Genomic DNA, 24656 nt, shown 5'->3' with positions numbered 1-24656 from the left:
GATTAGCAGAAGAGAACTCCGTATGCAGATCGTTCACACGGAAGAAGATTTGCACCACCAGAAAGCATTTGCTTTGTAAAATTAGTTTTACTATAAAAAAAAAGAAGAAGAAGAAGAAGAAAAGCATTCTGATACAAGATTCCCACTTGAGAAGTGTCCTTTCCGAGGCTCACCAACTTGGCTCTATAGCACTTCATTTCCTTCCATGTTAGAAAGAACTATATAGTGTCAGGACTTCTGCATACACAGGGTTTGAAGGTTAAGATCGGGAGTCGGGGCGCAGTAGGTGTAGCTTTGCTGCTGTTCTTTACGCCCACTATAAAAAGCTCTATAAAAGCTTTATCTAAGGACTTGGGTGCTCATCTGGCATGTAAGTGACTCTGGGCTCCATGCGTGGCACCAGGGGTTGGGGGAAGACTTAACTCAAGAGGATTGGAGCTAGAAATAAGCCCCATACAAGTGTTCTCTGAAAAAGAAGAACTCGTGTTAAAAATGGAAATCGACCCTGCAGTTCCCAAGTACAAGGCATTGCTGACAGGGAGCAGGGTTTGCTTGTCTGCACACTGCCCTGGGGCAGCAGGTTCAAGAACTGCAGCCTGTGCATAAGAATACGAGGTTCTGAGGCATTCAAGTAAATCTAGGTCTTAAGTTTAATGAGAATGTTGGCATAATTTCCAGCCTGTGTAACCAAGATGTAGAAGAGAAAATAACCTGGGTCAGATGACGTCACAAACGTAAAGCCATCTTGGGCCTCTAATTCAATCCTAGGGCTTATGGAATGCTACCTCCAACTTCTTCCCCTCTCAGGCTTGAGGTTCTACAAACAGCAAATGTCCCCTCACCAAGTGCTGCAGCCCCATGGCAAAGGGCTCTGAGGCTGATGACTGATGGGGGCTCTTCAGGCTTCTCCTGTTTCCTGCCAGCATTTATTTCTGGAGGGTTGGTCAACAGCATCTGCTGACAGTGCCCACTTGTTTCCACGGGCTTCCCAGAATGGAAGAAATTACTTGAGAAGATCTTGTGAAAGATCAATTAGAGAAGCAGGCTGGACAAAGCACAAGCCTTCAAAGCAGCCATTCTTGGCTAAAAGTTTTGTTCAAGGAGAGAAATGGGAGGCGAAGATGGAAACTTCCTTTCCTAAGGCTTTGCTCCATTGGATAACAAAAAAAAAGTATTCATGAGTCCCATACAGAAACCCTGGGTAGCTAAGCCCACGGTGAATGCTCTTGCAATGGCAATTTGCTGGGTGCTGGGTGACATTTCTGTTCCAGACCATCTAGCTTCCGCATTAGTCCTTTTAGGCCAAGACCAGAGAGCCTCCCTCATTCCCTAGGTCCCCTGGCAGAACACTGGCAAGCCTGATGAGGCTCCTGATGGACAAACTGATAGGGAGAAAGGATCTCGGGATATTTAAGGGGTGGAGTAATGAAAGTCACATTTATCCATCAGGAGAGATGCTGTCTGTGGGAGGAACATCTTGCAGTGCTTTCTGGAGACAGATTCAGAGTCAAGGAGATGGCTCAGTGGATGAGGACACTGGCTGCCAAGCTCTGTATGTGCGCACACACACAAAGTAAATAAATAAATAAATAAATAAATAAATAAATAAATAAATGTAATGCATAAATTCAGAATTGGATTCAGGTAACCCATGACCTCTGGTTCATTTTGATCCCTTTAAAGGGGCCGCGATGACTTCACTGGTCTCAGAGGAAGTTTCCTGCCTGCTCCCCTCCTCTCTCCCTAGCTGCTGAGACATACTTTTTAAATGGCCAATTTCCTGCTTCTTGGGGGTTTCACCCTGGCCTCTCAGTGTTTTTGCCTTTTAAGGGATGAAATGTTTACCGCTTGCATTGTCCTTGACAACAAATCTTTCCTAGCCTGCTAACTCCTTAAATAAAGCAACCCTGCATGCCTGTTTGTCTGCCAAAATCCTCTGGAGGAGTCAAGAAATAACAAGATCTATATCTGCGATCGGGACATGGCAGCAGCGCTGTAGCACAGCCATGGTGTGATGCTTACAACCAAGCAAGAAATGACCAACCGCCAGCGCCCTGTCTGTATATACACCATGTGGCATCTGCTGCCTAGTGAACACCTTGGCCCCATAACGGGAAGAATTTTCTTTACGAAAATTTACCTAAGAATGGCATGGGGAACTCTCGGGTCCCCAAGCCCCGCCCCCCCCAACCTTCAACTTTGTACCACCACATCCATCTCCTATCATCTCTGCCATGTCCGATTCTTAAGAGAAAGCACACAAAAGCCCCTTGTCCTTTCCCCAGCTGGTGTCTTGTCCCATTACCCAGGAGTCTCATAGCATACACTCAAAGAACAACCTAGTCTGCAGCAGCAATGGGCTGAAAAAGTCTACTGCCCATGGCCACCTTTTCCAGTCCCTCTGATGTCACTAATGCCAGGAAGTTCCACAGATCACTGTCCTTTTCACACATGGCCATCCCTCCCCCATGAATGGGTTTTTATCTGAGGATACATCTAGAGTCAGATCAAAATACCAAGGGAGAAACCCTGCACCTGTGCTAAACCTTCAAGTGTGTCTGCTCGCAGGATCCTGAAGGATACAGTATAACAGGCACTCCTATAGACTCAGGCTCTCTTAGACATTGTAAGTCCACTTGAGATGTATAGGTATATGGAGGTATACGGAGCTCCCGTGCACACATTACTCCAGCATAGGACTTGAGCCATCTTTTGATGTCTCTGGAGTCTTGGAACGAATACCTTGTAGACAATGAAAGCCCTCATTCTCAAACAAGACTCTGCATTAGAAACTGATGCTGGCTCCCAGCCTGGGAGTTTCTGTAGACTGGAGAGTGTGTCAGAGCTCTGACCCCATTCTTTCTGTCAGGGTCTGGTGCTGTGAAGGCCTCCCTCCCAACCCCAGGCAGCTGTAGGAGCAAGTTAGCTAGGTCAGAATGTTTAAGACACGCAATGCCTGGCGGTTACTTTTGGACAATCCTTTTGACTTGCAACCCTGTGGATGAATCTGTAGAGGTTTTTGGAGACTGAGCAATTCCATCAGCTTAAAACTCTTGCCATTTCCAAGGCTCCTGGCCATCATTTGCTTTTAATAACCATTTGAATCTATCACTGCATGAATGAAATACATTCCAACTATACAGCTCTCAGGAATCAAGACAGAGGGTGGTGCTGTGCTGGGGTTAAACTCCCACTCGGAGCATCTTCTTAGAGGTTATTTTAGGCCACCCTGATTTTTCTTAAGGAAGAGTAGCCAATTTCCTCCTGAAAGAAATCCCCACACACCTGAGTCTGCAAACAGCTCTTATTTGCCAAAAGACTCAGAGCCTTAGAGCCAAGCTGCATAAAGCCTAGAAAAACAGGCTGCCTTGAAGTTTCTATTTTTACATGGTGTCCTGTTTCCACAGGGGCTAAGACTAGCGGTTTCAAACTCAATTTAGCGTTAAACTAAGTTTCGGCCAGGTCTCCATGGACCAGCAATTAGGGAGAGGCAACAAGTTCAAAGATAGAGATTCCAGGACCCCTGCACGGGCGTGTGTACTCTTTGAAGAAACTCTCTCCCAGTTGCTTCCTGTCCTGGGCTAGACAGCCACAACCAGCCCAAACAACCTGTTGCTGGAATGTCCCATGGGCACGAGCAACTGGGCTGTACCATGTCCAGTGTCTAGAAAGACACTGGCCAAGTCCACTCACTTCCTCCTAGCTGTCTTGGGGAAGGACCTACAAACTTCCTGAGGGGCATCACGATGCACCAAAGCCAAGAGGTACAAGGCAAGGGACAACAAGAGAAGAATGGCTACTTTCAGCTGCTGAGCCCAGTGGCCTTACAGTCTTGCAACCACACTGGCTGGGCAGCCACAGTGGTCCCACAGCATAGGTCTTGCTGAGCCAGGGGAACCTCAGCCCTCCTCCCAGTGGCTACCAGCCTTATCTGGTTTCACTATTCCTTATGATGCCTAGCTGGGATTTTTTTCTTTTCTTGAATTTTAATTTTCCCTTGCAATGGTTTTTAGGTTCTGCAAGACCATGGTACAAATGACAGAAGCCACCCGAACCCTTCCTCAGAATCCATTGCTAGGTCCCCCCTCTTCACACCCTCTGTTCCCCCCTAGTTGTCAGCATTAGTTTTACACAAATGAGATCCCTTTACACATGCTGGTCTTCTTATCCCTTTTATGAAGAAATGTCCTAGATAAACCTCACTTCCTCAAATTCTTTCCACCATTCATGTTTCTGGAATCTTGGATTCGGACCTGGGGTGGTTTAAGGAGTCTGAGTCTTGAGAATCTAGATAAATGCTCCCACAACTGCCTCATCCAGAGAAGGGAGGAGACGACAGGAGGATGTGTCTCGTGGCTGCCGACAGCGCTTGTACACTCTCCAGCCTGCCGTTTTCATTTCTCCAGGAGCCGCCAGCCAGAAAGGCTCCTCTCTCCAGCTCAGGGAGACAGGATGGACAGCATCTGTGCAGCACTTCCATTGTAAAGGAAAGAAGTATGGACGGAGCCTCCAAGGGGTCAGAAAGGGAACACTTGACCCCAGCTGGTGCCAGCAGGACAGCTGTGTACTCGGACTAGCTTCCATTTCCAAATTCCACAGGCTTGCCAATTTATCCAGAGTTCAAGAAAATCTTTTAACTGTTTAGAAATAAAAAGTGCCCCAGAGAAGGTCAGCATCGTGCCTGTCACCCTGAAATCCCATGCCAGGCCGGGATAACTGACTCTGAAGACATTCTTCCTACCCGCAAGGAATCACAAGCCAGTCAGGCTCTGACCTCTGACCGGGGAGGAACAGAAACCTCAGGCTAGGTCCTCCCCACCTGGCCATAGGTAAGAAGTTTACCCAGAAACCTTCACACTCTAGAGGCAGAGGAGGTAAGGGAAGAGATTCATGTAAAAAAAAAAAAGGGAGGGAGGGTATAGGAAACAAAACCAATTCTTCTCTTTCTGACATTTAAAAGGAGCTTAAGATATCAAAGAGCCCAAGTGGACACATGCTGGCAAGGAAACAGAACCTGTTCCTGGCCGTGCAAACAGCAGCACAAGGTTAGGGAAGGGGCAGGCAGCCTGACCGACCTCTACCCATGATTACTGAGGGGATGGGTTTTTGCTGCTTATATTTTGTTTTTTTGTTTGTCTTCAAGACAATGTCTTATACTGTAGACAGCAAGCTGTATACTCAGGCTGGCCCTGGCACCTCACTATGTAGCCCAGGCATTCCTCTCAGCAATTCTGCCTCAGCCTCTTGAGTGCTAGAATTAGTCATGAGCCTACACACTAGGCATACAGCTGTTTTTTTACTCACTGGAAGGGGTGCAGGGCATGACAATGACCCTGCCTGCTTGGCAGATTGCCATAATGGTTTGGAGTGACAGAACAGGCATGTCCCTGGCTAAGGGAGTGTTGGTGGACAACCCAGACCACATGAAATCAGTCAGTCATTCTTTACTCAAAGGACACCTCACATGTAGGTGTGAAATGACCCTTCCTTTCCTCCATTTGTAATCCAATTGGAAGCAAGATGGTGCACGTCTGTGAAGCTCACTGCAGAATAGAGATGGCGCTACCTTCCAGTCGGGACTCAGAACAGAAATGGAAGCCATCAGTCCTTACCTGCTTTTCTAAAAGATCGACTGAAGCCTGGTCTAGAACCATGCCCCCAGAAGCAGGCAGCACCCTGCTAAGCAGTTCCTACACCATGAAGGGATGGGGCTTTAGGTCTCTTGCCCATCACAGTAAGAGGATACCAGGCCTTCCTTGGGTACCACAGCTTCCCTTGCTTCTTGGTACTTCTGAATATTAAGGACAGAGCACAAGGGACCTTCCTCCTCCTCCTCCTCCATGTGGGAAGGAAGCTCCAGGAGCCCTGCAGGTCCTGCTGGTTAGCTGCCTACAGCAGTGCACCATCACCCCAGGCAGTCCAGGCTTGTGCGGGCTTGTGCGCTCTGGGCCTCCATGAAGCACCACCTTGCACACGGGACATAATTTTCATAGTTTTAACGAGGATGGTTATTTAGTAGAGCTCCTTTACACGAGCATACAAAAGCAGATGGAAAGACAGGCAGCCCTGTACCATCTCCATCAGAGAAGTCCCTGAGGTGCTTGATTAGTGATGAGTAAACTCAGTGGGACCTATAAAGAAGACTTTGATTAATGAAGAAAAGTCAGCCAGACCCACTGTTCTTAGCTGTGGTCCACCAAGGCCAACAGGGCTAGCAAGGCTGGTGGATACTATAGAGAAAAATCGCCTGGCTGCTCCTACAAGCTTGAATCTGTCTGCTTGCCCAAGCCCAGAACCACAAGACATCAACTGACATGATTCGGAGCGTGGGGGAGGAAACGTCTTGTGAATTCCAAAAACTACCAGAACATAACTCAAATAATGGGAATTGTATGATTTAATTGCTTCCTGCCTTCTTCCCTCCCCCTTCTAATCGCAGTCATTTAATAAAAAGGAAGATGGAGTCTTGAAGAAAGAGATTTGGTTCAACTGTTGGCACTAAAATTCACCAAGTGTAGAACAAAGGCACCTGACCCAAGAACCTCACAGGGTAACGATAGCGTGTCTCAGGAAGCCATTGGCAACCTGGAAGCAGGAACAGGTAAATGACCACAGGGAAGTCTAAGGTCCTATGGGACAGCGTTGTTCGTCCTACCTTCTCCAAAGTTGGGGTGTGCTGCTGATGGGGGTCTTTCCCAGCATGGTGGTTATGGTACCGCTCATGACCCTCATGCTGTCCTCTGGGCTGTACAGAACTTCTGGGATGTTGGAGTTATTGTTGATGGGCATCACGACTACTCCTCAGAACATGAACCACGGGGGGTGGCATCCCTGAGCTCCCAGCTACATGTCCCTTCCCAGCCTTCCACACTTCCCCCTTTGCATTCTAGAAACGCCTCCTCTATGAGGTAGAACCCTACATTCCTCAAGTTCCCAGGATCTCTCTGACATGCCCAGTGGGCCACCTATTTAACTTAATCAAGGAGATACAGAGTCTGCAGGGCTCTGTGGCTAGGTGAGTACCTTGGCATTCTGCAGGGGGGGCTGGTAACTGGACGGCCGGTAGAACACCCTCTGGGTAGCGTCCGTGTGGATGTCGCCCAGGAAGAGCTCCTCCACCAGGTGGTCCAGGCTGTGGTGAGGATACTGCTTCTCCACACGGATGAGCTGCAGCTCGTGCATGGCAAAGTTCACAGCCTTGGTGCACTCGTGGTTACTTTCCTCCTGCCACAAGTCATAGGCTACGTCCTGTACCCAGGGACCACCAGGAGCCAGGAAGCCTGGGCAAGTTCGGTTCACCAGTCGGCTGAGTTGTTCAGCGACTGCCTCTGTGTGGCAGATGACTTGGACGCCGTGAAGCTGGTAGTCAGCTTCGGTGCCCCCACGGATGATCCAGGACGCCTGGCGAAGCCGGATCTTGCCTCGGATGATGAGGGTGTAGGTGGGGTTTGTACAGCGGTTGCTGCCATAGTAAAACTGGTAGGCCTTGAAGGTATTATTGTTGTAGAATCTGTAAGACCTTGTCATGAACTCCGGCCCCGACCTTACTTCACAGCTGTTGAAGACAAGAACAGGGGAAGAGCTACATAAAGCCAACCGCGTGTGGAAGACAGAGAGGGCATGGCAAGTCATGGCAGTAGGAAGAACAATGTCTTCTATGTCCTTGACAAACGTCACTGTATTGAATCTTCACAGTAGGCTAGGTACTGTGTATGACTACCATCCATCTCTGAGGAAACCGAGGCAGCAGATGAAGAGACATGTACAAGAGCACATGAGTCTGACCGTGAATCTAGGCAATGCAGCTTCAGTCACTGACCCTAGCTACTCTATCTTAAAAGACTTTCACTCATTGTGTGTGAGGAGAAGCAGGGGCCTTAGGGAAGCTCCCCTCTCTCTGGAGAAAAGGGAATAGTGTGCTGCTGCCCTAGACCAGGAACACCCACCTGGTAGATATAGACTCATGAATCCTTCAAATCAGGGACCTTGTCTAGGCTGGTACGAGATGTGCTTTGTTCTGAAATGGAATCTTGGCAGAAATGGAAGTCTGCCCTTCTATCTACTCAAAAGTTTTATCCACTCAGTGGGAAAAAACATTAAGAGGCTGTTAAATGGAAGCAGAGTTAACACAATAAGAGAGACCAGGATTCCTTTGGTTTGTGTTGACTGAGAAGGAGGAAATGCCCTTAGATAAATGTTAGGCTCCCAAGCCAGAAACCCCATGACTGGGTCCTATGGAGCAAAATGGCTGGACAGTAGTCTCACATGGTTTGTCACCAATCGTATGGACACCGCAGAGCCTATACCAGTAGAGGCAGGGACTCTTGAATCACTGCCCAGTGTTTGTCCGTGAAGCTTTTGAGACCCTGGTCTTTCCAGTTAGGAGTCTTGGCTCATCAGAATTCTCCCTCTGCTCATGAACAACCCTGAGCTGTTCTAAATCAAGCAACCGGGAAGCCATCCAAAGCACAGGTGCTTCCCCAAACTGACAACAACTTGGACTTTTAGTTGGCAGACTGCTGAGGGATAAGGACTACTTAATATGGGTACCTTGTGTTATGTAAATATAGTTGTTAATGTTAAATAATGCCTTGTGGTCTTTGGAGGCAGAAGAAAGGGGCAAAGGCCCACCCTAGGCTTTTGACCCAAAGGGACTAGAGTTGAGCATGAGCAACGACAGAGATTTGTGGAGATTGGAAGAGCTCCTTCTTCATTTTTTTCTTTTGATCTATTGCTTTTAATCTCAACATCAACAGTGTGTGGGCTCTGCCTCCTGAACTCGATGCATCTCAGACCCAGCCATTTCTCTTTTGCAATCCAGCCACCATCAGCTCCAGCCAGAAGTGTGCGCATCTCTCAAGGGTCACTCCCAGCCTATGGTTGCCCCTGTATATTTGCTCAAAAGTGCTGCAGGGCCCTTTAATAGATCTGGATCCTATTTTAAGCAGTACTTCCAAGTTTTCTTAGATTAGAATACCTGTCAGCTGGACACAGCGGCACATACCTGTAGTGCTGCTATCTCGGAGGCTTACGCAGGAGAACCATTTACCTCAGGAGTTCAGGGTTAGCCTTGAACTCAGCTAGCTCAAGGGTAACACAATGACATGCTGTCTCAAAGCCAAACCAAACCAAAACCACAAAACAAAGTCAAACCATCATCAACAAGAAGTCTACTCTAAATTAACAATTATAACAGCAACAACGAAAAAGAACCTAATCTTCACGATGGCAAGATAGCTCAGAGCCACCCTGCACACGGGGAGCTGGGTTGCAAGGCTGGGATCATTGGGGACTCCAGGCTAGTCAAGCCATGCCCATTCTATATCCAGCCCTAACTCTGCTTCTTTCTCTACATAGATAACTCTTCCTGCGGGAAGAAAGTAGACTTTCAGGGCCTATCCTGATTCTAACGCAAGGCTCTCTCACACTCTCTTTCCTGTCATTGAGCTCCTGATCTTCTGGGTCCATCTGCAACATCTCTGACAATATGGACCAAGTCTGTTTGAGCTATATACACAAAATATACACAACTGCTGGCTACAGAGCAGCCACCTAATAAATGACCATCTTCAAGTTTTAATTCCACATTTAAAAATGTATCTGCGAAGAGTTTATCACAGTCACTTTAAGAGACCCACTTTTCGGGGGAAAAATCAGTTTCATCATTTTATAGGATTTCTTTCGTCTTATGTCCATATGTGTTGAGTTATTCCCGGAAGGTCTCTGGAGGCTGCTCTTCATATCCCAGGGACTGTGCATAGGGAGACGTCATCAGATCCCAGTTAGTCTTGTTAATGCTCAACAATTTAATGGGCAGAAAAAAAAAACTCGCTGATCCGCCTCTAGGCTATTTTTAAAAGCTCTAATGGAAGATAAGCCAGAGCTCAAACTAGGATAAATCTCAGCTTCACAGCACAGAAAAGAATCTAAGACCTGGCTAGTGAAGGCAGCTCTTAACTTACGCTTGGTGCCCTGAAACTGTAGATTAAGTTACAGAGTGTATGGAGAGAATATTCAGACCATAAGAAGCTTTGCAGTCGCGTTTCAGGGTTGGCGAAACACAGACGCTTAATTTCACTTGCTAATGGTTTCTCTTTATAGGCAAGTGGTCCCACCGAGTTCAGTAAACAAGGATCCATTCACTCACACCGTGTAGCTCTGATACTGCTGCTGCTTCAGAGTAAGATTTCTGCAGCTCTTAGTTCTGCTTGCATAACCAACCATAATTTCCAAGAGATGCCTGGTTCTCTCTCTTGCTGTTGATTGTACAAAGCTAGCATCTAAACCCATCCTCAGACCCTGCTTCCCAGGTTGCTCTCTTTGCACTTCCTGTCTCAAATGGAGCTCTTACCCTGTGGACACCCAGTGGCCCTCAATGGTTGGGGGCATCTGCACTGTGATCCGTGCACCATTGTGGAGATGCTTCAGCATATGATGACACTGTGACTCCTTGAAAGCCCTCCAGGCACTTTTCTCTAAGGACCGAGGGTGCGATCTGCTGTCTGGATGAAGGAGGGCAGAGCCCTCTCCCAGCCCTGGAAAAAACAAACCAAGAGCAGAAAGTAAGCAAATCAGCAGTCCCTGGTGTGAGTCAGGCAGACCATCCTGTCTGCAACTGGCAGTGAGTGTGGTGGGAAAAGCGTGCCCACTCCACCAGGCTGTGCACTGTGCCTGCTCCTTCAGAACTCCCATGCCAGGGACACTCTTGAAGATCACTTCCCAGGTGGAAACGGAGGCTTTCGAGAATCAGAACCTAGCTTGCTTGGGGCCACCCAGCTGGTTCTTTGCAAAGCCAAGGTTCAGGTACATTTACCTAGGCTTTTTACATATGCACAAGCACCTGTGTGGTAGAGCCCTGAATGGACCTCACCGGGTCAGTTCAGAGAGGCATGTTCTAGACGCACATGAAAAAAAAAAAGAGGTGGTGTTGAAGAAAGAGAAGGGAAAGGGGATATCAAGAAGGGGACCTTCACACAGTGACATATTTAGGTGAGGAATAATAAGAGCAAAGAGATCAACAGTGTTGAAAACATAGCCTGGCAGATGTGGAAAGAGAAGTGGCCAGGAGACAGTTCTCAATTCCTGGCTGGGACCTGCTCCTTGGCTGGCCTTCCATATGCTTGCACCAAGTCTCATAATTCCTGGCCATCACAGTCTCCAGATGGATGCCCTTGTTATGGTTTATCTATGGGCTTATGAATTAGAATCTTGGCTTCCAGATGTGATGTTAAGAGATGGTAGGGCCTTTTAAGTAATGAAGTCTAATAGTTGTCATCAAGGGCATTGTGGGAGCCACCCTAGACCCTGCAGAATGCTCATATTCAGATATCTGTTCCCAGTGTCTCAAACACTGAGAGGACAGAATGGGTTGCCGGTGTACAGTCCTAGCAGTTAGAAGATATATGTCTCTGAATATGACCTCTCATGGCTTCCTCTGTAAAATGCTGCCCTGTTGACAGAGCAACTGCTTCTTCTTCTTAGCACTATTCAAACACAGTTGGGAGCTATGAGTCTAAGCCACCTATGGGCTCTATTCAACTAGTGGAAACCTGAGTAAGAGATTCTTGACTTAAGTTGACGATGATACGTTATGGTTTGAATATGGAATGTCTCCCTATAGACTTATGGTTTGAAATGTTCATTCCCTAGCTGGTAACATTATTTAAGGAAGCTGTGGACCCTTTAGGGGGCAGAGCCTTGCAGGGAGAGAAGTCACTGGGGATAGGCATTGGAAGGTTATAGCCCTGCCTCTGATTCTACTGCCCTCTCTGCTTTCTGGTCCAACGTAAAGTGAAGAGCCCCCGTCACATGACCTCACCATCATGAGCTGAACTACTCTCCTCTGCCTTCCCCGTCATGGAGGACTGAGTTCTCTGGAAGAAGGAGCCAGAATGAGAGTATTCTTTGTTGTCAGATATTGTGATCATAGTGATGCAAACACTGCTGATACACGTGGTGCTCAGTTGAAGGCGAAGACCACTGCTTTTGACCTGAGCTGGTTGTGGGCAATTATACAAGCAATTATTATAGCAATATTGTGACAGCGTTGTTCACAGTCATAGTTATGCAGTAAGGGTCTCCATAGTCCAGGGAAACTTCTTCCAGTCATTCTCCTAACATTACGTTCCATTTCACATGTACTATCCCAGATGGGCAGCCTGGGCAATGGAAGAAGAAGCAAGCTTGCTGATCTCAGACTTGCCTTTTTTCTCCCCAAATCAGCACCCACTAACACAACAGCATCACACACACACACACACACACAGCAAAGGACCCTCCCCCTGTTGTTCAGCTGTGATGACACTGGGCCAGGACAAGTCAGGAGTGAACTACTGGCAATTCTGTGATGGACATCATCTACACCGTATGCCCTGCTCTCTCATGCAGCATTTAGCACAACTCTGATCATTTAATATTTAATACCTCTTTGTCTGATATCTACATTGATCTTTCATGTGGTTCTGAACTAATACAGGGAACAAAAGTGCCATTCACCTCTACCAACGCCAACAGCTATAATTATCCTGATGACAGTAAACAAGTCCATCCCTTGTCAGGCAATCAAAGAACAAAATGTCACACAACTCGCTATCTGGTGGATCAATAATATAGTCGATTATAATGTGACTGGCTTCTAATAGACTTTAATTAAAGACCTCAGGCATGAGAACAGGAGCGGATTCTACTTGAAATGTGACTCTAGGCATTCAATAAAGATGCTAGTATCTCGGGGATGGCCAAACTGTGTTCTAAAGCTTGATGTGCAAACTTCTGGATCTTTAAAGCCAAGAGCTCAAGGGAAGAGGCTGAGGTCGCCCCACCCGGGCTGCTTGAGTTTGAAACTGGATTTGCTGCTAACAGGATTTTATTCAACTCAAGACTTCCTTGGCGTCTGAGATATGTCGTTATTTTATTACCAGCAACAACACACAAGGCTCCAGCCATGACATAATGCTTTAACAATGTCCGAGAATCATTCACAGCAGCCTGAGATGGCTCTGACGTTTATCTGTTCAGGGAGAGCTGACAATTCTTCTGGTCTTTGGTGGCAAATGTTTACTCTTCACGTGTCTTGGTCACAAAACACAAACAGCTTCACGTTTTTGTAGGTATACTCATGTTCAAGCCACCAACACATGTTGGGTGAGAAACTATGGCATTGCAGATATTCCTTCCATAATAAATACTTGCCCCACTGAGGACAAATTAACACCCCTTGCTCTGTTGGAAGACCCATTTTACCCTTCAAAATAGTTTTCCTCCTCAGGCTCGGAGTAGTCACCAGTTGGCGATGGAGAGAAGGCATACGTGCTGAGTCAATAGTTTACTCTTTTGATTTTCAAACCCAGTCTACCTTAACTAACCTCAAAATAAGGAGTACAAGATACCCATGCAGGAAACAAGTTCAGAGACATGAGAAGCAATTGTGTCCAAGTTGCCAAAGTCAAGAGCAACATCATGGATCAGTGGCAGAGCACCCCACTCTTCTCTACTACTACTTACAGACCAAAGAAACTGTGACTCCCTTCCATAATACCACTCACCCCAGATAGAGATCTTAAAGCAGAAAAAAGGGAGAACGCCATCTTGTGGTTGGTGAAACACACTGTAAGCTGATAGACTCACACAAATTATTCAGCCTCTCTGAGCTTCAGCCCACTTATGTAATGAGCCCACCCCTCTTGGGCAGGGTCTAATTTAGCACAGTGCCTTTCGTGCACCGTTAACACTATTCAATAATGACACTTTTATGCCAGTCTCCCAAAGTCTCTCCTAACAAACAGTTAAAATAATGGTGGTCCAGAGCTGGCCTCCCTCTGAGCTCTGAGGAGAACGAAGTACCCAGAATTAAGCTTGGGCTGTCAGACAACATTTTATGATTCTGAAGAAGAAAGCAAAAGCATGGGGCTGGCAGCCAGCAATCTATTAATGATTCTGAAGAAGAAGAGAGCAAAGGCTGGGGCTGGCAGCCTGCCTTCTACAGTGATTCCAAAGAAGAGCCTATAGCACCAAGCATTTGATTGTTGGCAAGTTCTGCTCAGCATGACAAATACTGATCAACACTTTGTGCATTTTAGAGGCAGGACATACAAATATGAATTAAGGTAAGCGTTGTTGCCTTGGAAGTCTGGATAGGAAATGGGTCGAGACGACTAAGGAGGACTCTGGGAATACAACCAGGTCCTCAAAGGCAGAGGCAGGAATGATGGGTAGTATCTACATGGGTCATTCAAAAGAATGGAATCGCACCGGGAAGGAAAGTTATGCTTGTGTTCTTAGCAGGTGGCAAGAGAAATAAAATCCATTATGGAAATCACTGGAAAGTAGGAGACAAACATCAGTCTAGGATGTGGCTCTTGGTCATGAACACAGCCTAGCAACATGGTGAGGCAGACACTTCAGCCAGGGAACACATGACCAGCAGATGGAGACAACTCAACAGGTGTGATAGTGAATTTATGTGTTAATAATTGTCTTCATTTATTTCCCATGGTTAGAGGAAGCTACCTGAGGCTAGAATTTTTTTTAATTAAGTTTATTTTTGAATACAAAGTATGGCCTTGACTTTTGCTTGGCTCTGCTGGGGGCTATGACTCCTCTCACTGTGCTGGGTCCCAGCATGCTTCATGGCACTGTGATGGGAAGACAGTCAGACACAGGTAGGGACCACAGATCTATTAGAGCCACTTGCTCCCTGAGGTCATGTTAATTCTCCCCAAGGGCAATGTCTCCAGGGACCTAATCACTTCCCACTGGGCTCCAGTTTGGGGGGGGGGGGAAGAGGAGCTGTAGTGAGACTTGAACAAGCCTAGAGCTTTACACAAGCTAAGCAAGCTCTTCACTCCTGAGCTACATCCCCATCCTCAGCCCTTTTTATAGAGTCTCACTAAGTTGCCTGGGGTGGCCTTGAACTCACTCTGTAGCTCTCCTTGGCCTTGGCCTTTTGAGCTTTTAAGAAACTGTGATTACAGGCATGTACCAACACAGCCTGTCTTAGGCTTCACCTTTTCAAGGTTCCACTATCTGACATCATTACACAGCTTTCTACAAATGAACCCTTGAAGAGCATACTATGTCTTAAGTTTAGTATTGGTTTTTGTCTTCTTTCTCTTTGCAGGTGGATAAAAATATCTCTGGGTTTTTTGTTTTTTGTTTTTGGCTGATATAAAAACATATGGATGGCCTTCTTTTAAGTGCTAATTCTGTTTGATGTCTAGGAATTGGAAGGGTATTTGATGTACCATTTTCATTTGGGGGAGAAGCTAAAGCCAACATTCTTACAACTCTTTTTCAAGGCATTGCCTTGGTGTGTCAGTCAAGGAGCCCAGCCTTAGACTTCTGGTCAACCCAGGGGACTCTGTGGTCACACAACACTTGACAATTCATTTTTTTCAGAAACATTGCCTCATTTAGTCAACTGCTATTACCACTTAGGCACAGAGACAGTCTGAGGTAAATTTATGAACAGTTGTCCTCAGCACCCATTGACAGGGAAGCACCTATCACTGTTCCCAGTCCAGGGGAACTCTGAATAAGTTATCATATTACTTCTCCAGGAAATGACCTCAAGCATGGCCTGTACCCAAATAAAATCATTATGGCAAACAGGTGGGTTCTGTTCTTTTGAAGGAATGTGAGGGAGGGGGAATGTAAAAGTCTAGATGGAAACTGTTCACTTATTGAAAAAAAATTAAGTTCTGTGAGGTTAAGCATTTAGAGGTTACCAAGTTCGGAATATTATACAGACCCTGGGGTTCATTATGGACTGTGCGCACAGGGATAGATGCATGAGTGACATGACCCTAAGCAGGGAGGTGAATTACCGCACTCAGGAATCTAGATTTTGCTATGATCTTATCCACCAACACCCAGCAGTCTGCTACTCAGACAGTAGGCATACCCAACAATGGCAAAGAAAACGCAGATTAGCTTGAATAAGATGAAGCACAAGGTTGACTTACAATGAAGTTTGTGCTCCAAGTAACAGACCTTGAAGTGCCCGGGTCTTACATCACTTAAAAGCACAGGTCACACTCTTGGAAGGTGGTACTTAACAGCTTTCACGGGGAGAGGTGGAACTGAAATGTCCACTGTCACCCACACATCTCCCCTGAACTCAGACCCACAGTGCTCTCAGGAGCAAGCCAGGCTACTGAGAAATTGAAGAAGACCCTTGAAGAGACGGAAGGGAGGGAGGCAGTGGTTGTTCAGCCTCTGAGAGCCAACATTCATTTACTCAACAAAGATCTAAATAACAACCATGTGTTGGGTTCTTTCATATACAAAGATCATTGTTGACTTATGAAAAGTATATGGGGGCTAGATCCTTGATTTTTTTCCAATATTTTAAGAACTCAATTTATCTACAGATTCTGGTTTCCACATGCCTATGTAGACATACTGGGAAGAAAAATCTTCTAAGGCATTTTATAGATAACACAATGCAACATTCACTGGAAAACAATAACTTTCAAGCACACACTTGGGTCTGAAATAAACTTTGGTCAGGCCAGTCTTTAGAGTTATACACTCATGTTTAAAACTTAATGTTAGAAAGTCAATAAATGTGATATTAACACATTAGCAATATTTTCTCTGGGCGGGGGGTTCTGAAGGATCCCTTTCTCAACTCCTTTTGCAGCTTTCCCTACTTTCCATAATGTGTGTGCCTCAATAATCAGAGGGGTACGGTATCTCAAGTCAGCACTAGCGATGATATAGAAAATGAGACTGACGAGCTTAACTACAGGTAATTACTTACCCATGAAATCGCCCTGCCCAATTAAATGAGCAGTCATTACTGTAAAGCATGCTTTGAAGTGGATACAGGGAGATAAGCCCCAGCACAGCTCCCCGGTCCTGGAGTAAGAGCTTGTGTACTGCAGATGGTAGTAGGGCTAAACACCATGTGGGCCCTGGTGCATACCACACTCTTGGTTTTAGTTCCAAGTTTCTGTCCAGCAGCAAACAAACACTAAATGAACTGCTTATACTGTCTGTAAACCTTCCTACAGAAAATATTTACCCTTTATAAAAATTAATAAAGCAAAAAATTTTGAAATTTCTGGCTATGTTTGATTTTAGTGAGCATATTTTAATATCTGCCAAGGCCTTTGGACTGGATATGGGCAGAACTGAGATGGCCAAGTCCTCTGTGTCTATGTGTTGTATACCACATATATGTGATATATGTTCATACAGCATACATATATGTACTGTGTATAGTATATCAATATGGTATATGCTTGGTATTTGTTTTTGTTTGTGTGCAGTGTTTGTGATGTATGTGGGTGTTTGTGTGTCATGTTTGTGGTATATCATACTTATGATATCTATACCATATATACATATGTGGTATGTGTGTCTCTAAGTACCCGTGTGTGATGTGATCTTTGTGCTGTGCATGGTGCATGTTTATGTGTGATATTTGTGTGTGTGTGTGTGTTATACATGTGGAATTTCTGAAAGCAGACTAGTACAATGACCCACAGTTGGCCACCCTCCTGGATCTGAGGTTCTCAGTGTCATTTCTTCATTACTACTAGATATTCTTTAGGATTCTAAAAAGGGAAAACTCCCTCATCAGCCCTGCGCTGAGTAGCAGTGACACATATTGGCAGTGGACCTGCAGACAAACGTTTTTGAACAAATGGCTAGCTGGACGAATCAAATCAGAGAGCACTCACGGAACAGAATACACTTAGTGATTTCACCTAAGGACCCTTCCTTTCTTGTACTTAGGTAAAACCATTCTACTTTCCAGAGTGAGTCACTCTGAAGCTGGGGGGAACTCAGCAATAGCCCACAACTGTACAATCATGACACAGTAGCATGCAGTCCTGCCAGACGGTGGCAGGTGTCTTCCTGAAGTTTCCTCTGGGATCACTTCAGCTCAGGCACACCTGCTCTGTGTGCCCCCAGCCTCTACCCATCATCCTCCAGAGTGCCAGATCCTATCCCTGCTCTGACATGGTTCATGTTTCCTTTTGACTGTGTCAGTCATCATGTGTCCCTCAACAGTATGTACAACATGGTCATATCACACATGATCACAGGACTGCTCACGTAGGATGCAAGCCCATCTATGTAACAAAAGAACATATGACATCTGTCCAAGGTCCTTGCCCTTACTCTGTACAAACAAACTATGATCAGGATTCCATTTGATGACAAGGAGGGGAAAAACAATGGGGAAGAAAATGTTTTCTCCATTACAAAGGCGATTGTCAGAAAAATGCCATTTTGAAGATCTCTATTGCACTCCATTTCAATGTTTTCTTGAAATTTGTTGGTTAAGCACTGATTTGGCAATTGGCAGGTTTTTAAAGTCTATCTCCTCCTCCCTCCCTCTCACTCTCCCTCCATGTGTGTGTGTGTGTGTGTGTGTGTGTGTGTGTGTCTGTCTGTCTGTCTGCTGTGTGTAGGCTCATGAGTATATTCTTGTGTGTGGAAGTCAGAAAATAGCCTTAAGTGTCAAGCCTCAGATACTACCATCTGTCTGTCTGTCTGTCTGTCTGTCTGTCTGTCTGTCTGTCTCTGTCTCTCTCTCTGTCTCTCTGTCTCTCTCTCTNTCTCTGTCTCTCTCTCTCTCTCTCTCTCTCTCTCTCTCTCTCATTGGCCCACTATTCAAGCAAACTAGCCTGGCTGATCAGAGATATGTCTACTTCTACCTCACCAGCCCTGGGATGACAAATAAATATGCTTATATGGGTTCTGGAGATCAATTCAGGTCCTGCTGCTTTCAGGCAAGCCCTTTACCAACTGAGCCATGTCCTCAGCTCCTCAGCATCTGATGATGCTGAGAATGAAGCCGAATCGAAGGGAAGGACTGAAAAGGTCTCCACTTCTCTGAAAAGTCAAAGAGCTCTACAAACGTAAACAGTGTTTGAGCAACAACTTTCCCCAACATCTGCTCCACTACGGAAATGTGCTGGTTGTAAGGTCAGTGTAGCTCCCCCCCCAACCCCCCTATTCTCCACACCTCCTGCCAGTCCGTGTCGAGAGCTGAATGAGTTTTAAATTTTGACATGTGAACGTAAGCGCCTTCTCAGTGAAGCAGAGAAAGCAGTGATAATGGATAGCTGCCAGCTGTGTACCTTTGTGACACTCAGCGGGTTTATTTGGATTAAGAAGTGCAGTTGTTTGCAGAATCTGAGGGGGAGGAAAGCAACCTGACAGGCACATGCCTGTGCATCACACTTTGAACTTGGGTCTGGAGCCGCTGCATCCACAGTTGTATAAGAGAATAAAAGCAAGAAAGTCCAAGGTCCTGTGATAACTCATTTGCTCATGGATAGGGCTTGGCAGGGGGTGGGGGGGTGGGGTGGACTTGTGACTTCCAATGAATTGAAATCAAAGTGGCTACAGAACTGAACAAAAACTGGATCCCATACATAATGGCACTGCCCACCAGCATCCTCCTCCAGGTCCTTCAGAAAGCCTTTCTGTGATTTCCTCTTTAACCTCATTTGTCCATGCAGCAAATCTTCTAGATGGGCAGTCTGAAATGTATTAAAGTTACTACTCACACATTTAGAACCACATGACCCTTGCTTTTATCTACAAAACTGCTATCACAAACAGTCAAATGGCATCGCATGGTTAGCGAATCAAATGCCTACAGAGCAGAAAAGAAACCATTAATCCATTCTAGGATAACGTGTGTCTTCTGTTGAAATAATTGAGCGGGCTCTAGCTTTTGCCACAGGATGGTTTAGAAGCCCATAAAACCCCTATCTCTTAAATGGGGCAGCTCATCAAGCCACTCTCTGGGGTTAAGTTGATTAATACTCATTTTCTGTTAAAATGCTCTAATCATATACAACTTGTGGCAGGGAAGGATTTCAACCCTCTTCGGACGCTTTCTGCTATCCTAACCAGTTATGGCCAACCTTTCTTAGACAGTGAGCATTTGAAACTTGTGTTTCCTTTTTGCAGCAGATCCCACAACTCCCTCTTGGATCCAAGTAGATAGAACTTTGGGTGACTTCTGTTTTAATAATTGCATCATTGCGAACTCGATGTGAAGTTGCATTACTCTGTGAAAGTTTATCCAGGTTGTCCAATTAAGCTCTTCAAACCTCCCTTTTTATCTGAAGTTCTCTTCATAAACACGCATGCATGCTCTCTGGCCCCGTTCCTACTTGCAGCCCAGACTGCCTCTTGCAGCTACTCCCTCTGTCTTCTTCTTCTCCTGGCACCAGTGGGGAGACTTCCCCAGATCCCATGGAGTAATCACAGACTCCTGACTTCAGTGTGGGAGATTTCTGGCCACACTGACCAAACGATACACTTGTATATACCGGCCAGCCACTCCTATCTCAGTTGGATTGCTAAGTAGGCATATCGAACATCCCGTTTCTCAAGAGGCAGCAAAAGGATCAGAGTGGAGCCATGCACGGTACATTTGTGAAGATGGTCCCTGAAGCCCAACTGGTAATGATTTCGTTCGAAACAGTCTATGGATATGGAACTTTTAAGTAACTCTTTATTTGACAGCACTACTATCTCCATGACCCCCCTCCCCCAGCAGACACTGTAACAGTTCTTTTTTTTCAACCAGGGGCAATTTTCCCTGTTTCATCCTCTCTTTTTTCTTGTGTGTGTGGCAGCTGCTGTTTGATCTGCTCATTGGCTCTGATTTGTTTCATGTTTCAGCCAAAGATTAAAACTGCTCTGTAATTCTAAGCAGATGGGCCTAGAAGTCCAACCCTATAATTATACATTCTCTCTCTTTGCCCTGGAACTGCAAGCCTTCCATTCTGACTTTTAAGATGTTGCGATGGCTGGGGCTCAGTGTACACCTTGGCAATCAATTGCTCAGGTAGGTCCATAAAGCCTGGGGGAACTTCGAAAGCTGTCCCAAAGACTACAAAGAAAATAGCACCCCCAGAAGCCTGCAGTTCCCTTCCCTTCATTCTCTGAGGCACAGGGTGGGGGTGGAGTGGGGGGTGGGGACTGTCCCCCAATAGACCAGCTGCAGGTTCGGATGGCTTTAGTGGATGTTTAGGAAGGAGAGCCGTGAAGCCACTCGGCTGAAACGTCAGATGTCTGACTATTGCCCCGGACAACAGAAGGACCACACCACTGCCTACCACAAGTATCAACAACCACCTGTCATCAAACATATTTTGTCCACCCCAATGCAATTGTCTTATTTTGCACGGTGCAATTTCTAGAACCCCTTTCAAGAGCAGATGTCTGTGGTTCTGCAGCCTGGAGAACCAGCGCAAGCAGCAGCACAGGAAAAACTTGATTCCACACCAGCGGGAGGGATCTGGGCATCCAGCTCCTTTAGTCTGGCTTCCATGATCCGCTACCAAGAGTCCCCTTGCGCCCGTCCAACCCGGCAGCACACTAAGATTCAATGCGGAGCCTGGGTGCAGGCAGACTACAAACACTGGTCCTCAGACGGCAGACAAACACCCGCGAGACGTGTCCTCCCTGTAAACCATCACAGCTTTCTCTTTACAGTCTCATAAAGGACCTCACCGAGAGCCCCTGCTGCGCTCTGACACCGGTGGAAAGGGGACCGCAAAGCCTGCGATTCTGTGACAGTTTACAGCTGGAAAGGCCCTCAGACTGGATAGAAAGTTTTCCCTCGGCTGTGCAGCTACGGATTTGAGAGATTAAAAAGTATCTGGGAGAGGTTCGCATCCTTCCAGAAAGAACACTGCAGCGGCAAAAACCACTGCGGGTGCCGCTGGGGAAAGGGGCTCTGCGCACCCACCGGCCGGAAAGGGCAAATGGGCACACTGTGCACCCAGCGACCCGGCGCGACTCCTGCCGTCGTCGTCCGGGCGATGGGAGGACCAGAACCTCCCCACTCACCCATCCATCCCCGAACTCACCGTGCAACAGGAGGGCTGGGAACAGGTATCCAAGCAGAAGGCGGCGCACACGGGACATCTCGGGGCTCCTCCGGGCTTCGCTGTAGTCCGTCCCCGTCCCCCTCCGAGCGCGCGCGCGGGCCACTCCGGTGCAGGGCGCGCTCGGCTCCTCAGCCGCAGCCCCCGGCGGGCGCCCGCCAGGCCGGGCCTCAGGCAGCAGCGCGCCCCATCCCCGGCGGGCGTAGCACGGGACTGCGGGGCGCGCGCTCCCTCGCCGCCGTCCGGCCCCTGTCCGCGCGGGACTCCGAACCGCAGCCCAGCCTCTCCGCGTTTCGCCCCGGCCCCTTGGCTCCCAGCCCCAGTCCCGAGGCCCGCCCCGGCCGCGGCGCGCACAGCTCGGAGGTACAGTGGCCGCTGCTGCCGCCGCGGCAGACTCTCCTCATATTTGCAGAGCGCCGCGGGCGGCTCGGAGGCAGGGCCTGGGAGGGGCGGAGTGTCAGGGAGGCCACGCCTTAAGTTCCGCCCCTTCTCCCCGCTTCCCTAGCCCGCCCTTCTGCTCGAGAGCTCCGAGCCTCTCATCCTCCTCCTTGATATCTCCTCCTACTCCTCTCCCACTTCCTCCAGGGCTCCTGCTCTTTGGTTTTCTCCCCCTTCTCCCTCAAAGGCCCGCCTTTCCCGTCTGCCTGGGCGCATCTCCATATCTTCAGCCCCTTTTCTGTTCTTCTCCTCCGCGACTGCTCACTCTTGAAAACTGAGACCCTTGAGCCAGGCAATTACAGCTTGTGCTGCTACCTTCTATTCCATTCATTCTCGCAGCCTTAAACCTGTACAGCCCCGGACTCTTCTTCTCCATTCCATTTGCAGAAGTCATTTGCAAGGGAGCGGTGAGGGTCTTTAGAACTTAGTTTTTTAGTGCGATCTTAGCTAAGCGGTTTTTTGTGGTTGTTGTTGTTAAATGGAGGCTGGGTATGCTCTTGTATGGGAACTTACAGAGAGGAAAAGAGATCGGAGGGTACTGAGCTCTGGAAAACTGGGCTCTCTGGAGAACACAGTTTTCTCTGCAAATCCTACCAATCTATGCCTAGGAAACACCAAAGCCTTGTAGCTGGCCCCTTCTTGACCAGTGCAGGGTTTAGACTGCAGGAGTCTTTTCTCTTTGCCACCCCTTTTCTGTTAGGCTTGTTGAAACTGGGGAAATTTTCACAGAAAATTGCATGGCTCCTTTGGAGTCGTTTTCTCTCCCAGCATGAATAACCACTATGAGGCTGCTTTAATTTGTGGTCTGTGGTCTGTTCAAGTTCATATTGAACTTTATATTCCAGGGCAATGAGCTTCCTCTCCTCTTTCTCAGTCCTCCTGCACTGGACAGTCCTGTAGCTGACTTACCTGGACAGCCCTTCCTCTACAAAAGTCTTGCCTGGGCTTCCTCTTCTCCCCTGGGGGTGGGGGTGGGGGAGGGGAATTACCAGACTCCAAAGATGACCATCAGGTCACCTCCTCCTCAAATTGGGATAAAGAGCAGACATGAGACCAGATGGAGTGGAAACCATTTCTTGACTCAACTCTGTTGGTGTTTTTCCTAATAAAACACTTTAGCTACATGCTTGATTTCCCAAGAGGGTTTTCAACCCCTTTGAACAATGCAATAATTCAACTTTTGGGGCATTAGACTTTCAAAACTAGCTGGACCTTAGCCCTGGACGGTTCCCACTCTTACAGGTTCTTCTCTGTGGACTGTTTCCATGTGATGCTACTGATAGTTTTGGATGCATTTTCATCCCTGTTGTTACCTTTCCATCATTATTACAGGGTCATAATGCACAGCAGCTGCCTGGTGCACAGGGATCTTAAGAGAATTATCTATGCCACTGTTTGCAAGCCTTAAAGATGAAAGAATCTGTGTGTGTATGACAGGGGGAGTGGGGTCTCAGAGATGGTGCCTGGGGAGATGGAGTTGTATTTTGTCTTTCCTGCTCTGTTCAGTTTTTCTGGGCTGGACTTTGTTCCTGGCCATTGATCACCCGGTTGCTAGACTTGAGTAGCCAACCATTGTCTAGAGAACAATGGCTTTGGAAATATGAATGTTTCCCAAGGATCAATCAGATATTCATCTTAAACCTTGAACTCATTCCTTCAGAGATGTTGGGCAGCTGGAAATGGCATGAACAGTGCACTTGCCCACTTAAGCAGAACATCGGACCTGTCACCAGGAACGCTTATGACGTAGTATTTAGTTATTCTATGTCTTTTAAACTTTTGATGTCTTTTAGTGTATTGGAGAATATTTGAAATGAGCTGACAATTTAGGACAGTCTTTGGAGTGGTGTGTTTCAAGTAAACAAGACTGTGGAGCTCATTCATCACCTATCAGCAGAAAATTAGGTAATGCACTGTATTTCAGTCATTGTTTAATTGTGTTATTTGGATAATAAAACAAAAAAGAGTAAAACCAAAAGGCTAGCTGTAATTTGGCATCATCCCGACACTCAAGTTCTTTCAACTTTTGTTTTCCTAGCTGGTCTTACTGATGTGGCATAAACAAAGCCAGCATGATGTCAGCAGTTTGAAATTTGTTTTGTCAGTTGTATTTTCCCCATGTTCTCTTCTAGATCTAAGTGCTGGACCATCTCAACATGATTATACCCAGAAATGTCCCAGTCTAGTCCTGCAGCTGCCTACTCCAGATCTACCCCAACAACGGAGCTCATTCTCTGCATCACCCACCCTCTTTCCTTCTCTTCCTCCTTTTCTTCCTCTTCTCTTTCTCCTCCTTCCTTCTCCTCTCCTTCTCCTCCTTCTCCTCCTTCTCCTCCTTCTCCTCCTTCT

At 46.9% G+C, this 24656-nt stretch overlaps 1 protein-coding gene across 1 annotated transcript in view; it reads right to left on the bottom strand.

Moving 5' to 3' along the window:
* The window catches only part of Apcdd1 (APC down-regulated 1), a 30682-nt gene extending 8439 nt beyond the window's left edge, over nucleotides 1-22243 (bottom strand). Inside the window, exons 1-3 of the mRNA XM_021150269.1 lie at nucleotides 21852-22243; nucleotides 10352-10535; nucleotides 7024-7555 (exon numbers count right to left, since the gene is read on the bottom strand). Of these exons, the coding sequence (XP_021005928.1) occupies nucleotides 7024-7555; nucleotides 10352-10535; nucleotides 21852-21909 (774 nt within the window). The 5' untranslated portion in view covers nucleotides 21910-22243. The remainder of the gene's footprint in view (nucleotides 1-7023; nucleotides 7556-10351; nucleotides 10536-21851) is intronic.
* Between the last annotated feature and the right edge of the window lie 2413 nt (nucleotides 22244-24656).

The sequence above is a fragment of the Mus caroli genome, chromosome 18, assembly GCF_900094665.2.
Source record: "Mus caroli chromosome 18, CAROLI_EIJ_v1.1, whole genome shotgun sequence".
Classification (NCBI taxonomy): domain Eukaryota; kingdom Metazoa; phylum Chordata; class Mammalia; order Rodentia; family Muridae; genus Mus; species Mus caroli.
Note: the sequence above shows the minus strand (reverse complement) of the source record. Positions and strands in the feature narration are given on the sequence as shown.